Source organism: Neoarthrinium moseri (genome assembly GCF_022829205.1).
Source record: "Neoarthrinium moseri strain CBS 164.80 chromosome Unknown scaffold29_Wmoseri_CBS_16480, whole genome shotgun sequence".
Taxonomy (NCBI): Eukaryota; Fungi; Ascomycota; class Sordariomycetes; order Amphisphaeriales; family Apiosporaceae; genus Neoarthrinium; species Neoarthrinium moseri.
This window is the reverse complement of record NW_026055143.1, coordinates 144,918-159,952: the sequence shown is the minus strand read 5'-3', so window position 1 is coordinate 159,952 and position 15,035 is coordinate 144,918. Positions and strand designations below refer to the sequence as shown.

Below are 15,035 nucleotides of genomic sequence, written 5' to 3'. Positions count from 1 at the left end.
AGCCTCGCAGGGTCCTGCCGTTCGTATTGGTGGTACCCTGATGGCCTACGATTATACAGCGTGACCGCTGTTAGGATTACCTCATTATTTAGAGTGAAAGTTTCAGTTTCGGTGGTCATGGTATACATTCCCAAGATGTTCCTGAGGGAGGTTGATTGCCATTCTCGTCAATCATCTTTCCATGTCCGCCGGAATTCGAAAGCTTTGGTCCAAGTTATACGAATTACCCATTATGTTAGCTGACATTCTTCCTGATTGATAGAAATTTGGACAGTTGGCGGCCGATAGAAACAGTGGACCTCATGTTGACCGCTTAACAATACCTATCCTACTGAGAATAGCAATGCTTACATCACGTCGGTACCTGGTGTATCTACCCACAATGAATTTCTCATCTCAAAAACACAGACTGAATACGTCTCAACCGTCTGAGTAGAATGTCACTTGCAGGAAGAAGAAACATAGCGGAGTCTATCATGTGTAAGATGTGTAACATCTCGTAATGGTAATGTATTTGTCATAATTTGCTAGGTACCGCGTCGTACATAACATGGCGCGTACTGTAATTTGTAAGGCTCTAAATTTTCTTCTAGGAATTAGATGGCCTCTTTCTCGACGTGAGTGACATCCTTGTCATCACCCAACACACCATCCCCGATGTTTTGGCGCTGGGCGAAAGTCGTCGTTGGCTTCCAGTGCACGCTCTGTGGTGCAAGCTTCACTTCGTTGTACATCTCGTCGACCTCCTCCAGACTGAAACCCTTCGTCTCGTAGATGAAGAAATAGACGAAGGCGATGCACAAAAAGCAAGCTGCAAACCAGACGAAAAAGATCTTGGATTGTAGGTTGGCGTAACCCGGACCGAAATTAACGAGGTAAGGGGTAGCGTAGGCGATAGCCCAGTTGAGCAGCCACTAGTTGAGTATTAGTCTTCGCATCCGATTTTTACATGTTTCTTGAGTTATATGTTGTAAACTTACGTTTGTGGCAGTAGTCATGGACAAACTTCTTGCACGAGTCTTCAAGGGGAAAATCTCGCCAGTGACAACCCAGGCCAATGGTCCCCACGTGGAGGCGAAGAAGAAAATGTAGATACAGACGAAAGCGATGCCTGCCTTTTGCGCGGCAACGTTGTAAACAATGATGTTACCTGCTGAGTCTTGTCCGGTGGTCAAGGTGCCCAACATGGCGACGATAAACTGGCTCACGCACATGCCGACGGCTCCCCATAGCAGCAGAGGTCGTCGTCCAAGCTTATCGATGGCCCATAGACCAGGGATGGTAGAGACAACATTGATGCACGAAGTGATCATTTGAATAGTGAAGGCGTCCTGAATTCCCGAGTTCTTGAAGTACTGGGTGCCGTAGTAGAAGATGAAGTTGATACCTGACAGAGTGCAATTAGAATGTGTTTAGGACAATGTTATACATGCATAGTTTATGCACAGGGGCTTAAAGGAAGCCCACGAGGGCGGTGGAAACCTCCCCACCGAGTCGAAAAGAATGAGAACACGGCAAAGGATGTTGTGGTCAGACATACCTGTCAGCTGCTGAAGAGCTTGGATACCCATACCCGTAAGCTGGCGCTTGAGCATCTGGCCCTTGAAGCAGTCGATGTAGCTGGCCTTTCCAATGCTCATCTCGTAGTCGTGATTGGCCTTGACCTCGCCGAGCTCGGCCTTGATTGGCGCAGAGTCGGCCGGGAGTCTTCGGAGCCTGCTGAGAGCGTGTGCCGCCTGCTCGTACTTTCCCTTCTTGATGAGGAATCGTGGTGTCTCCGGCAGGATCAACATGCCGACGATGAGGATGATGGCCCATGCGAATTGCACTGCGATAGGAATTCGGTAAGACCCAGTATCCTGTCGGTTCTGAGTAGCATAGTTGACGATGGCAGCCAGGAGAAGACCGATCGTGATGGCAAGCTGATAGGCGCCAACAATAGCGCCGCGAATCCACTTGGGAGCAGTCTCGGACTGGTACAAGGGAACGATGGCGGACAGGAGACCGACTCCGAGGCCGGCGAAGAATCGACCAGCAAGGAAGAGCGGCAGGGCCACTGCAGCCGTTTGTAGGATAACACCCAGGATGAAGACTACCGAAGAGACAACAAGACCAAGGCGACGACCAATGTTGTCGGCCAACAGGGGAGAGGCAAGAGCACCAAAAAAGGTGCCGGCCGAGAGGATCGAGACAATTGCTGAAGACTGTTCGGGTGACACATCGAGGTGTCCAGTGGAGTTACGGTAACCCGTCGAGAACAGGTTCATCCAGTAATCCATGGCCAGAATACCAGAGATGGTTCCAGTATCATATCTGAACAGACAGTTAGGCAATTGCCGAGAGGGTTCCATGTAATAGCTACTTACCCGAAGAGAACACCACCAAAGGCAACAAACAAGCCAATAACAATAGCAGGCCACGCCTTGCCTTCCTCGCCGGGAGGCTTAACCAAGGATAGTCGCCGTGCCATGATGAATGCTGTCCGAGGCGCGTTGACCTTGGTTTGGGAGTAGAGTGAGAGATACAGATCAGAAGTCAAGGCCCCGTAGAGAAAAGCTGGGGTTGATCCAAGTCTTTATACATGTCGCGAGTGACATGGTTTGAGCCGCACATAAAGTTTCGGGGCAGGTCCTTGATTGGGCAGCGGGTCTGGGGCATGTTCTGGGCTTGGCCTTGACAGAGGGCGACCAAGGGTACCATTCTGGTGGTCGAAACGGCGGCCATGTTGGAAAATCATGAACAGAACGAGACCGCGGTACGGCTAGCGCCTGCCGACTGGCGCTATAATCGCACCATAATGGGACATTCCACTGACCAAAGAGTGGTCTCGAGCACCGCTGTCAGCCATTTGACTTTCGGTGCCACATTAGCCTGCTGATGGGCTGGGATGTTGAGTAGCTTTCCACGGCCGGTCCGATTGCGATGCAGAGTAGACCATGGGAACGGCGCCAGGGGGGTAAGGATGGTGGGTCATCCGTTGACTTGGACGGCCATGAACAGCATCAGGACCAATGGCAAGCAGCGTCCAGGGAAAATTACTCGGGCCCATACGGGGGTAGCGTTTCTTCCCCGGGGGCCTTAGCCTGCCCACATCCCAAGATTGCCGGGGCCAGCACCCCATGATGGGACAAGTCTGGGGGAGAATGACGAGTGACAAGAAACAAGTGAGCCGGGTAGCGGATGAATGAAATTAAAACCCAGGTGTCGTGTCGTCGCTTCGGGCAAGGTTGATCGAGTGCTAGTATGTCGTGATACACACGACGATGGATGAGCAGTTCAATCGTGGTCTTTGCGTACATATTTGTCAGTGGCGCGTTCTTCTAGGTTGGATGGCTGGAAGTTGACGTCGTGACATCATCAGGGCATATCACGCGGTGTTAACGAGAGCCCAGGATTGAAACGACCATAATGGGTTGACTACTATGAATACCCTGTAAGGTGGCGGTTAAGCGTCACCAAGGCTTTCGTGGAGGCCGGGGGGCGCTGGAATTGCCGCACACGCAGCAGGCTTGCCTCGACACTAGAAGGCTTGGCGATAGAGATTCTCGGCGAATATTTCGAGACATTCTCTCAGGCTGCAGCGGCTTCACCGTTGGCAAGTTGGGTGTCGTGCTTCGTGAGCTAAAGCTTTCCGCAAAGGTTCCAGTGCACTGGAGCCTTTGGGCGGTACAGGACCTATGCTGGGTAACCCATACAGGTAAGCTCGAACCTCTCGGGGCCAATTGACTTGTCGCTCATCGTCTTCACAATCCTGGATCTGGGAGTCGTGTGACTGTCAGACGTAGAAAAGGAAAAGGATGGAAGTCCAATCCATTGGGTACGACAAAGAACGAAGGATCGTAGATTATCCACTTTGGCACTGTAGTTGGGACACGGATGTACCGTAGAGTTGATTGAGGCCGGTGGCAACTTGGACAGTACTGTGACAGACAGGGCTTCTCCTCAGCACCCCCAGCTGCTTCCCCAAGCGACCCCCATAATGACCCCTCACGATGTTAGGCGGGGAAGTCGTTGGAGGTGGTCTGAGGCCCAGCTGAATCCCACCGGTGCATGGTGCTGCATTCGGCCATGCAAGTGGAGAAGATAACTTATTGGTGACTCCAGGTTTGCAATGCTGGGGGGAAAGTGGCTGTGGGGGTTGGCCCATACACTATTTTGGGTTGAAAATTCTTCCCAAGCTGGCAAAGGTATGCGAAGCTTCGCGCACCCCGCAGTGGGTGCGTTTTCTCGCGCTGTTGATTCCGTCGTTGTCGCTGAAGAGAGTGATAGGGAGGCAGGAGGTGATTTTCTGAAGATGGCGATCTCTCAGTCTCCATCACCGCCCTGGGTAGGTCCATGGTACAGGAGATTCCTCGCAAGACATCGCAAGAGTTTCCCGCGCGTGTGCTGAGGCGTGGGCAAGGAGATGGGGTTGTCCCCGCATTGGGGTAGGCGGACGAGGCGTCACCTCGGCGGTACTCGTCCCTAGCCAGCAGCTTGCGAGAGACCTGACACCTCTAGGCAAATGCACTCCGCGCATTAACGCCCTTATGCTCATGGATAATGGGCATCCATGATCTAACGAGTCGCGTTTTCTCTCGGAGCGTCATTCGGCCTTGCCAAGCCTGCCGTCTCAGCAAGTCTTCGGTGCGTGGCTTTTTCTCTCATAGGACACACTTGGCAGTCAAAGCCTCGTTTGCGAAGGATCTGGTGCCCTCCTAATCCCCGCCCCCGTTTGACGTCTCCTACGTAGACATAGCATTGCAGATAGTGGATCGTGGACAAGACCCAGGGCGTTGGATGGGGTTGTGGAGGGCAACAGAATGCCACGTGAGAAGCCTTCTTGGCGCTTGGACAAGCTCGACAAGCAAGTCTGGCGGTGTCGATCGCGTGCTCACGGTGGTCTAGCCAAGGCCTCGCCAGCACGCCGAGTACGTATTGCACGTACAGGAGTTCACACCCTGCATGGGTCGTCCAAGACGTAGTTAATCGAGCGCGATCGAAGACATCATTGGCCCGTCCGTCCTGTGTTCAATGGAAGCAGTGAGGCCCGACGCCGGCTGAGAATTTGAGGCTGCTGTTGGGGCTGCTGGCTGAATCGCGGTCGCATCGCTTCTGGCTTTCGACCTTTGCGGCTCGCACTTGTGCTAAGCCGTAATTTAGCGCCGGCATGCAACGCGCCGCCCCCTGCTTAGCGAAAAGGAGCCCCACCACACATTTTGACGACACGTCGAGGGTTGAGCTGCAGCGCGCTGTGAGGCCGGCCTTGAGAGACAGGAGTCCATCGAAGGAACAGCAGCGTCGACTCTCGGCAAATTGCACGCAACGTCGTCTCCGGACGCCAATGGCCATCGCAGCATGACCTCGTCCCAACCAGGTTCCGCCGTCCGCGGGGCCTCTCTCCTGATCATACTGCAGTTTGCATCGCGCTTTGTGACCTTTGGCGCCAACCAGCTGCTGCTACGCTTCCTGACTGCTCGCCTCCTGGGCGTCTCGACTCAGCTCGAGGTCTACTACCTCTCGGTGCTCTTCTTCGCACGCGAGAGCTTGCGTGTTGCCATCCAGCGCCAAGGTCCCGATGCGTCCACCGCCAGGAATGGGGCTGCCGGCAAGAGTCATGAAAACCAGTCCGTCGTCAACGTCGGCCATCTGGCTTCAGTGTTGGGCCTCGGCGCCGCCATCGGATTAGGGGCCGCCTATTTACACTATGTTGACGCCGCAACTGCCGAGACACCATATATGGAGCGGTCATTGTATATCTATGCATTCGCTGCTGTCATCGAACTGCTCTCTGAGCCCGCCTTTGTGGTTCTGCAACACCGCCTGCAGTTCGGTCCTCGAGCCGCTGCCGAGTCCATCGCCACCTTCGTCCGTTGTGCCGTGACCTTCGGGGCAGCGAATTGGGCATGGCGGGCTGACCGCGAGCTGGGCGTCCTTCCGTTCGCGTTGGGCCAACTAGGATACGGGCTTGGACTACTATTTGTGTATCTCTGGTACGGATGGGGCCTGGCCTCGTCAGAGGGATTCTCTCTTCTACCAAAGAGGATTGCTGGTACGAGTACAGGCCATGAAACGGATGAGAAAACCATAGCGGATCATCCGAAATATACCTTGGGTTACTTCTATGCGCCGACGCTCCACCTTGCTTCCAGCCTGACGGCCCAGTCATTTGTCAAGCACATCCTCACTCAAGGCGACACATTTCTGGTCTCTGTCCTATCCAGCCCACAGTCGCAGGGTGTCTATGCACTGGCAAACAACTACGGGAGTCTGCTGGCACGGCTGGTGTTCCAGCCGATCGAGGAGAGTAGCCGGAACTATTTCAGCAAACTCCTCTCCGCAAGCTCAACCCCCCCAGCGCCAGCGAAGGAGGCAAACGAGAGCAAGCAGGACAAACCAGAAAGACCTAGTCAGCCAAATGGCAACATCGTTAGCGCAAAGGCCCATCTGCAATCCCTATTCAGGGGCTACATCCTACTGAGCATCTTGGTCACCACCCTCGGCCCCTTCGGCGCTCCCCTGCTTGTGCAAATTATCGCGGGCAAGGCATGGGCAGCCAGTGGCGCCGGCAGCGTGCTGGCGCAGTACTGCTTGTACATCCCGTTACTTGCGCTCAACGGCATTAGTGAGGCTTTCGTGTCCTCGGTGGCATCCAAGGCCGAGGTGCACCGCCAGAGTCTCTGGATGGGCGCGTTCAGCGTCGCTTTCGGCGTTGCTGGATTCGTGTTTCTGCGCGTACTGGATCTCGGTGCCGTCGGATTGGTCTACGCCAATGGAATCAACATGCTCTGCCGCATCCTATGGAGCGGTCGGTTCATCTCGGCATACTTTGGGAAGCATGGCGTTGACTTTGGCTGGACGGCCGTGGTGCCCAATGGCGTTGCCATCTATGTTCTGGGGACAGCTGCACTGTGGCAGGCCTTGACTCAAGTCGCTGGGATTACCGTTGGCGGCGTATCTGACAATGTCTTTAGGGATGTGATTAAGGTAGTTGGTATGGCTCTGCCGTACGTCGCTTTGATGGCATTTTTAGAGAGACGGATGCTCATTGATGGCTTTCGGTCCCTAAGAGGCTCTAGATAGCCGCAGCTAGGCAATATTGAAACATGTTTAGATACCGGAGCACCTTGTTCGGCGGTGGATCTCCCAGTTGTGCACATAGGAGACCGTAGTAGAAAAAGTGATGTCCAGAATTTGTGTCATGGTGGGACAACAGCTGAGCCTGGCTATCACAGAATTGTTTAGGAAAATCAGTTGAATTTGGCGCTTTTGATGAATTTCAATCAGCTGAGGGACTCTCATCAGTCCTCCGCTGCCACCTATCTCTATGGTCTAGAAGCCGCTTGTCGTGTCTTGTGTAGTAATACGATCAACTCCTTCAAATCGACATCCATGCTTCTATATTCTTAATCAAATGTGATCTTGGTTCCCTTCTTGGTCAGATCGACGTCCTTGTAGAAGGCACCGTAGGTGCCGTGCTGCTTCTTCTTAACAGTAGTTCCAAACTTGAGCAAGTTCTCAGGAACAGGCTGTTCAGCGGCCCGTAGGATGTTGATCAAACTGAGGACGAATGTTAGAACAAAATGCCCCGTATGGGTTCATGCGGCATAAACTTACGATCCAGAGTGGGCCTTGTCGTGCTCAGTGAACAGGGTGATGGCTTGGCCGGTCTTGCCCGCGCGGCCTGTACGACCAATGCGGTGGACGTAGTCCTCGATCGTCAAGGGAAACTACTACTCGTTAGAATTGCATGGACCAGAAAAGCATGACGGGGTATAAGCTTACGGTGACGTTGACGACGAGCTTGACCTCTGGGATATCGAGACCTCGGGCAGCGACATCGGTAGCAACAAGCACGGGTGTCTCTCCCGACTTGAAGGCCTCCAGACTTCTGGTTCGCTGTTCTTGCCTCAGGTCACCGTGGATGCCAACAACCTTGATGCCTCTCTGTTGGAGGAAGCCTTCCACGCGGGTGGCCTCCTTCTTGTACAGGCAGAAGACCAAGACCCTCTCGTTGCGGGGCTGGGCCTTGAGAATCTGCAGGAGCCTTTGCTCCTTGTTGCGGGGGTCCACAACCTCGACAGCTTGTGAGATACGCTTGTTGGCTTTCAGATCGCCGCTCTCATTGTTGCCGATCGTGATCCTGACGGGCGAGACCATGAAGGTGGACGCCAGAGCCTGGACGCTCTGGGGCCAGGTGGCGGTAAACATGAGGGTCTGCCTCTGGTCCTTGGGTGGGCAACAGCCCAGGATGCGCTTGATGTCCTCCTCGAAACCCTTGTCCAGCATGCGGTCGGCCTCGTCGAGGACGGTGAACTTGGCACTGTCGAGCCTGATGGCGCCCTCCTCAATGAAGTCCTTGAGACGTCCGGGTGTGGCCACGATAATATCAGCCTTCTTGAGCAAGTTGCGCTGGTCGTCTTTCGAGGCACCACCGTAGACGCACACGGTCTTCAAGCCGACGGTCTCAGAGAGATTTGCCAGCTGCTCCTGGGTCTGCATGGCCAGCTCTCGGGTAGGCGAGACGACAACGGCGCGAATGCGACCGCTTCCCTTGGCGGGCTTGGGCATGGCCAGGACGGCCTCAACCAGGGGCAGGCCGAAGGCGATCGTCTTTCCCGAGCCGGTCTCGGCGACACCGACAATATCGCGGCGGCTGAGACCGAAGGGCCACGAAGCAGCCTGGATGGGGGTTGGCGCCTTGAAGGCGGCAAAGGGGTTCTTGGACGTCAGGGTGGTAGCGGGGAGGTGAGCGAACTCGGTCATAGGACGCAGATTCGTGGCGGACAGAGGATCGTTGATAATGATCTGGTGGGTGGTGAGGAAGGACGTGATGTCGGACTGAGGAAGCGCGCTGAGGGCGGCGGTCTGCTCATAGTTGCCGTACACAGAAGCAACGGGTGCATGGCCATTCGAGACGGGGACCGGCTCGGGAGCCGCTTCTTCAGTAGTGGGTGCATCCTCAACCTTGCGCTTCTTATCCTTCTTGTCCTTCTTCTCTTTCTTGGACTTCTTCTCCTTCTTGGGCTCGGCGGCGTCCTCGGCGGCGTCCTCTGTCGCGCCAGCTTCCTCGCTAGATGACTTCTTGTTCTTCTTATCCTTCTTTTCTTTCTTGTCTTTCTTGGACTTCTTTTCCTTCTTGGCGTCGCTGTCGACGTCCATCTGTTCTACATCAGGGGTGGCAGCAGCGGAGTCCTCATCGCGCGACTTCTCCTTCTTGGCCTTCTTGTCCTTCTTGGACTTCTTGCGAGAGAGGGTGGCGTCGACGTCGGCGTCGACCTCGTCGAGTGTGCGTTTCGACATGTTGTCTGTGTTGTGCAAAGTGATTGGACGAGAGATTGAACGGGATGGATCACTCAGTCTAGAAGGGAAAATGTTAAAGGATCTAGGGACAATTGAGCGAAAGACACAAGTTGCGCCCGCTGACAACCTCGCTGCAACTGGACCTGGAGATAGGCTGGGGAGAAAAAAAAATAAAAAGCCCAGGGACTTTGTCCGATAAGATAGATAAGCGATAACGATAAGACCAACCCCACGATCGCCCCTGTTTGCCGCTCCCCACTGTTTTATCGCACTAACCCCCGACGGACTATGCAGGTATCCGGTGCACTGCAGTGAAAAGCTCTCTTAGTTGCATTCCCGGGCCCATCGTCGCCCCGCCAAAGCTGCCCGCTCTCTCTGGGATGGAAAGTAAATAAACCGGCCGAGGAAGCAATCACCACAGACGACGAAAGGTTCCCCTGTCCTTCTCAGTCTCGCGACAGTATAGCCACAACCACTCAAAATGGCAGACAAATCGGCCGACAAGGACAAGTCAAAGGTCCACAAGCTGTCCCTCAAGGGCAGTGCCAAGCTGGTCGCCGAATTCGTGAGCAATCCCTCCCCCCGGAGACCAGAGGCCAGAGACCAGAGACAGACAGGGTCCGGGTCCAGGTCAGGTCCAGGTCCAGTCCAGGTCTAGGTTTACGTACAGGTAGCAACTAACATCGCGATCTCGCCCTCCCAGTTCCAATACTCGATCCACACCATCCTCTTTCAGCGTGGCGTCTACCCGGCCGAGGACTTCACCGCCGTCAAGAAGTATGGCCTCAACATGCTCGTCTCCGCCGACGACCAGGTCAAGGCCTACATAAAGAAGATCATGTCCCAGCTGGACAAGTGGATGCAGCACGGCAAGATCAGCAAGCTGGTCATCGTCGTCACCGACAAGGACACGGGCGAGCACGTCGAGCGCTGGCAGTTTGACGTCCAGATCTTTGGCAACGTCAAGAAGTCGTCCAAATCAAAGTCATCAAAGACCTCCAGCGCCGCCGCCGCCGACGAGAACGCTGGCGCCCCCGGCTCCACCGTGCCCGACACAAACAAGACCGAGGCAGAGATACAGGCCGAGATTGCCGCCCTGTTCCGCCAGATCACCGCTAGTGTGACCTTCCTGCCCCAGCTGCAGGGCGATTGCACCTTCAACGTGCTGGTCTATGCCGATGCCGATAGTGATGTTCCCGTCGAGTGGGGTGACTCGGACGCCAAGGAGATCGTGAACGGCGAGAAGGTGCAGCTGAGAGGCTTCAGCACGAGCAACCACCGCGTGGAAACCTTGGTCAGCTACCGGCTCGGTGAATAGATGGAATTGGCGTACGAACGGCCTTTGTATGAACTTCCTCTCGGTTTGCTTGGGCTTGTATTATATTGAATAGGCGACGGACAAAATGCCGTCCAGCCTTCGGCATTTGGTTTGGCAATGGCGTTTCAGGTGATGGTTTTCTTTTCGGTTCTGGATGAAGGCTCAGCGTTGAACATACACTGTTGGTTATGCCACGCGTTCTCCTGCGCTGGTGTGTCGATGCGTGATAAAGAATGCACTTCCAAGATACACGGGAAATCCAGGTCCACGAATCTGTCTACAGAGTTCTTTTTACTATGAACCATTGCTCCTGATGTCACCTCCGTGCTGCTCTCAATCCGTACATGGGGAGAACAAGTACACTTTAGGGAAACCAACTGGAGGCAGGGGCTATATAATCTAAGAATTGCACAGCAGCCAACGCAGTCCTCCTCTTTACTACCGATGATGAATCGTTGATTGTAAGATTGTAATTCGGCTGGTCAGAAGGATAGCTGGTAATATAAGGGGTGTTGGCGACCGGAATATAGGGGTCAGGAGGATGGCCAGCAGATGCGTCCATTCCGTAAATATTGCGCTTGTGTTGAGATGAGTTTCAAGCTCGTCGCCAGTCTTCTAGTCAGGGTTCAAGTCACCCGGAAAGCCTGAACCGTTCTCGTCTGGAATTTATTTAGCAGTGAGGGAGTGAATCGCTAGCTTCTAGATTTTTGAGCTCCGGTGAATGTTCGAGGGACCACGATGCCAAGACCGGCGGCTACGAAAGCAACCGGGTTTTGGTGGTCACAGGACGAGGTGGAAGCCTCGGGATTCAAACCTGCCCAACTGCGCCCCATGCTCCATTTCAGTGAACCATCAGAGACGGATCCATATGGAGTCATCTCATGGCTTTTCCCAGGGCTCCTTTGGCGCCACCGTTCTCCTAGTCTAGGTCGGACGTAGCAGCCGCTTTCCGGCATGCTAACAGCCAAGCAGGGGCTGTCTGCTCAAGCGAAGCTCTGCGTAGGGCATTGGCGTTTCATTTTGTGTATTGATCCATGACTCGTCACGGTCAGAATCCCAGCCTAGCTGGCCTTGTATTCTCACTTTTCATGCAAGAGCGCACCCAGTGCATATAACAACTCGTCTAGAAAAGGCATAGTCCTGCGCCTGGTTTGTCTGATTGGCCAACCCCTGGCTCCGCCTCCAATGCCAACTCCACATGGTCTCATTTTAAGAATAAGCTGATCAAGAAACATATTCAGGCTCTCCAGTGTGAGAGTACATAAACCTGGGCGGCTCAACATTATCAAGCACGTATATTAGGGTGTCCATGATAATCCTTTGTCAGCAGGTTCGAAGTCGAATCCGGGAGGGAAATGTCTACGGACGGTTTGCATGGGTACAATGCGAACCCTTCGCTCTACAGCCCCAATAACTACGACAGCCAACATTGCCAACAAAGCCATCACGAATTTGACGATCTGCAAGAGTTTGCGAATCCTTCGCTCGACTACCACCTTGACTATGAAAGTCAGCCAAAAGAGCGTAACGTCAACGGTCGGCAAGGACCAGCCCTACCATGCGTCGGTTCTAATGCACGCCCTAATGATGACACGCAAAGTCACACATATTGGGAGGTTCCAGCTAAACTGGTCGGATTTCTCGCCGTGGGAGCTGGCCTAGCTGTAGGCCACCACTTCTACTACGCGGGCTTGAGTGGCAAACAAGTAAAGTCAACAGACGAGCAGGAGTGGGCAGTCAGATACGGCACTGCCTTTGCATTTCTCGTGAAGACTTCCTGTGCTGCTGCTATTGCTACCGCCTACAGTCAGCATATATGGACGAGATTCAGGAAGCGCGACCTCCGTGTTGCCACTCTCGATAGCGCGTTCAGTGCCACATCCAACATATTGTCATTAGCGCATCGAGAAATGATCGCAAAATTACCGATTGCGACTCTTCTGGCAGCTCTCATCTGGTAAAGAGACCCCTTCTTGTAGACACAGTCTCAAATTACTGTTGAGAGATCCGTTCTTCTAACAGATTTCGGTGCTAGGCTTCTCCCTCTTCCTGCTCTATTCACACCAGCCACGTTATCCGTCATGTCTATAAGTCGAACCGACAAATTGGATCTGAATGTGCCTACGCTCAATTTTTCAGAATCAGCAGTGGCCAACGCCTTTGGTGGCATCGACTATGGTATCAATGGATCTCCTGCATTGTCACGCGTGTTCAGCGCAACCTATTCAGGCGCCAACGTTCTTCCAATGGAGGCAATCATACCCGATGCTATCAATGCGACGTACGACACTGTATTTCACGGGCCTCTTATCCGTTGCAGAGACCTCAATGCCAGCGAAACTTTGGTAATGAATGACGTGGCGGCCATACAGAAGAGTTGGTCCGCAGGAGGGGCCATGTCACGAGTTGCGTACATGATGTTTGCGCCGTATTCCGGGTGGACCAATAGCACGGGAATTGCGAATTTTTCGATGATTCAAAACCTTTCGGAATGTCTCAACCTTGGCAATTCATGTAGCATCATCCCCACCAACTGGGAAGCTGGATATTTCTGGGTGTATACTGAGGCAAAGAGCTGGGCGTGCCACCCGCGGAATGCCACGTTCCAGGCCAGTTTCACTCTTGGCAGTAAAACTCAAACGATATCGATCGACCATTCCAAAACGACAATTTCTGAGCTGGAAAGAGCAGCCACTAGTGAGGATGAGCATCCGTACGCCTTTACACGGAAAACCTACGACAGCATTTTCTCCTCGATATTCAATCTTTTGAAGGGGTTCATCGCACTCAGATCCGCGTCTCCGAGGACGCCGCTCTCCACCAAGTATATCGACATGAATGTGACAGTCAAGGATACTAGTATTTCAAGGACAGCTTTGATCGGCGCCATCAATTTGAATACGAGCGTAGAGGCTTTGGGGGTTCCTCTATCCCAGTATAAGACTCCCACGGCTTTCACCACAGCAGAAGACCAAGCGTTGGCTGGAAACAAAACTATGGCTGAGCTTATCGAAGAATTGTCATTAAATGTAACTCTCAGTTACTTTAGTACAAGTAAGATGTGGTAAGTTCAATAGCACCCAAAGCCAACCAACATGGAGTCCCACTGAATTTCTGAATAGGTCGGCCAGCGGTCTTGGGTACGATACGACAGTTGAAATTCCACGCCGAACCAATGTATACTCATATAGCTCACGGGACCTCATAATCACTTACACCGTTACCTTGATTATCACATTACTCGCTGTTTTTATTGGGTTACACGCTCTGCAAGTCAACGGGGTAAGCCACGGGTCGAGCTTCTCTACCATCGTACAGACCACGCGGAATCACACGCTGGATAAGCTATCTACTGGGAAGGAACTTGGAGTAGAGCGTCTCGATCGCGAATTCGGTAAGACGAAATTGCGCTTTGGTGTACTGTATCCGGATGATACAAAGGACGATGCAGGCAGTCGAACTGAAAATGAGCATGTTGCATTCGGGCTATCTAGAGAAGTCAACCCGTTGTTAAAACAATAAGTCCCGCGCTTGGTGCGTCCTGTGTCAAATAATAAAAAAGCTACTTTGGGACGAAAATGCAACCGAGATAGAAAGGCGGGAAGCTTCTGCCTTCGGCGCCATCATGAAAGTTGTCGATAGATATCATAGAAAGTTTATAGAAATCCCCTGGACATAATTAAGATACGTGCTCTGCCTGGATGAGCTGACCGTCATGTGGACCTCCTCAACCGAAAAGATCGGTCTTCCGAGGGGATGGGAGGAGCGTCAGCATCACCATCTAGATTATCTTTCGCTCTCAAGCCGACATTTCAACAAGTGACATAAATACGTCATAAAGACTCCATGGACAAAGATATACTGGTCTTGTATGTGCCGAGGTCTCTTGAAACATGACCATGATGTACCGTTTCTAGCGGCATGTATATACGTATGTGGCTCAAGCGGGCGAAGTCAGATGAGTCTTCACACTCGTGAATACACCTCATCATCGCGTGTAAGAGCAAGCTGGACGGTTCTGCAACTGGGCAATACTACAAAAGAAGCGGGGTGTTTGGCTTTTGGCGGGATTTATGTAACATTAAGGAATTGATAAGAACAAGCTGTTTGGCTAGACGAGTACGGGGCCAAGTTCTCTGACTGAGTTGTGATCAAGGCTTGGTCAGAAGCTGCAGACATGTCAGGGTTGAGCTTTCGACGGCATACCCCTTCCAAATCCGAGCCAGCCAGCATCAATGAAGCATGCGCTAGAAGGTTCTATGCGCCTTCCACATCCAGATTGACTCGTACTCTACCACTTGTGGAATGCCGGGGACCGCTGGTATACGACTGTCGACTTTTATCTGCTCAAGCACATCACCTTCCCTTTGCAGACGCGGGTATTATTGAGTGACAGTTTTGGCATGAAGCCGGGTTTAGTGAGTCGCCGAGGCCC

The 15,035-nt window shown here is 53.1% G+C and overlaps 4 protein-coding genes across 4 annotated transcripts; 2 read left to right on the top strand and 2 right to left on the bottom strand.

Annotated features, from left to right (window-relative positions):
- Nucleotides 1–596: 596 nt before the first annotated feature.
- JN550_007501 (uncharacterized protein) lies at nucleotides 597–2,470 on the bottom strand (the record flags this gene model as incomplete). Its single annotated transcript, XM_049319359.1, has 4 exons — nucleotides 597–914; nucleotides 981–1,387; nucleotides 1,541–2,313; nucleotides 2,367–2,470. The coding sequence occupies 4 exons, from the start codon at nucleotides 2,468–2,470 to the stop codon at nucleotides 597–599; spliced, it is 1,602 nt and encodes a 533-aa protein (XP_049170477.1).
- A 2,867-nt stretch (nucleotides 2,471–5,337) lies between these two features.
- Nucleotides 5,338–7,062, top strand: JN550_007500 (uncharacterized protein; the record flags this gene model as incomplete). Its single annotated transcript, XM_049319357.1, has 1 exon — nucleotides 5,338–7,062. The coding sequence occupies one exon, from the start codon at nucleotides 5,338–5,340 to the stop codon at nucleotides 7,060–7,062; it is 1,725 nt and encodes a 574-aa protein (XP_049170476.1).
- A 323-nt stretch (nucleotides 7,063–7,385) lies between these two features.
- JN550_007499 (uncharacterized protein) lies at nucleotides 7,386–9,282 on the bottom strand (the record flags this gene model as incomplete). The annotated part of the gene is made up of 3 exons (XM_049319356.1): nucleotides 7,386–7,539; nucleotides 7,597–7,709; nucleotides 7,765–9,282. 3 exons carry the CDS (start codon nucleotides 9,280–9,282, stop codon nucleotides 7,386–7,388), a joined length of 1,785 nt encoding a protein of 594 aa, XP_049170475.1.
- A 2,673-nt stretch (nucleotides 9,283–11,955) lies between these two features.
- On the top strand, nucleotides 11,956–14,122 carry JN550_007498 (uncharacterized protein; the record flags this gene model as incomplete). Its single annotated transcript, XM_049319355.1, has 3 exons — nucleotides 11,956–12,557; nucleotides 12,636–13,664; nucleotides 13,723–14,122. 3 exons carry the CDS (start codon nucleotides 11,956–11,958, stop codon nucleotides 14,120–14,122), a joined length of 2,031 nt encoding a protein of 676 aa, XP_049170474.1.
- Nucleotides 14,123–15,035: the final 913 nt, after the last annotated feature.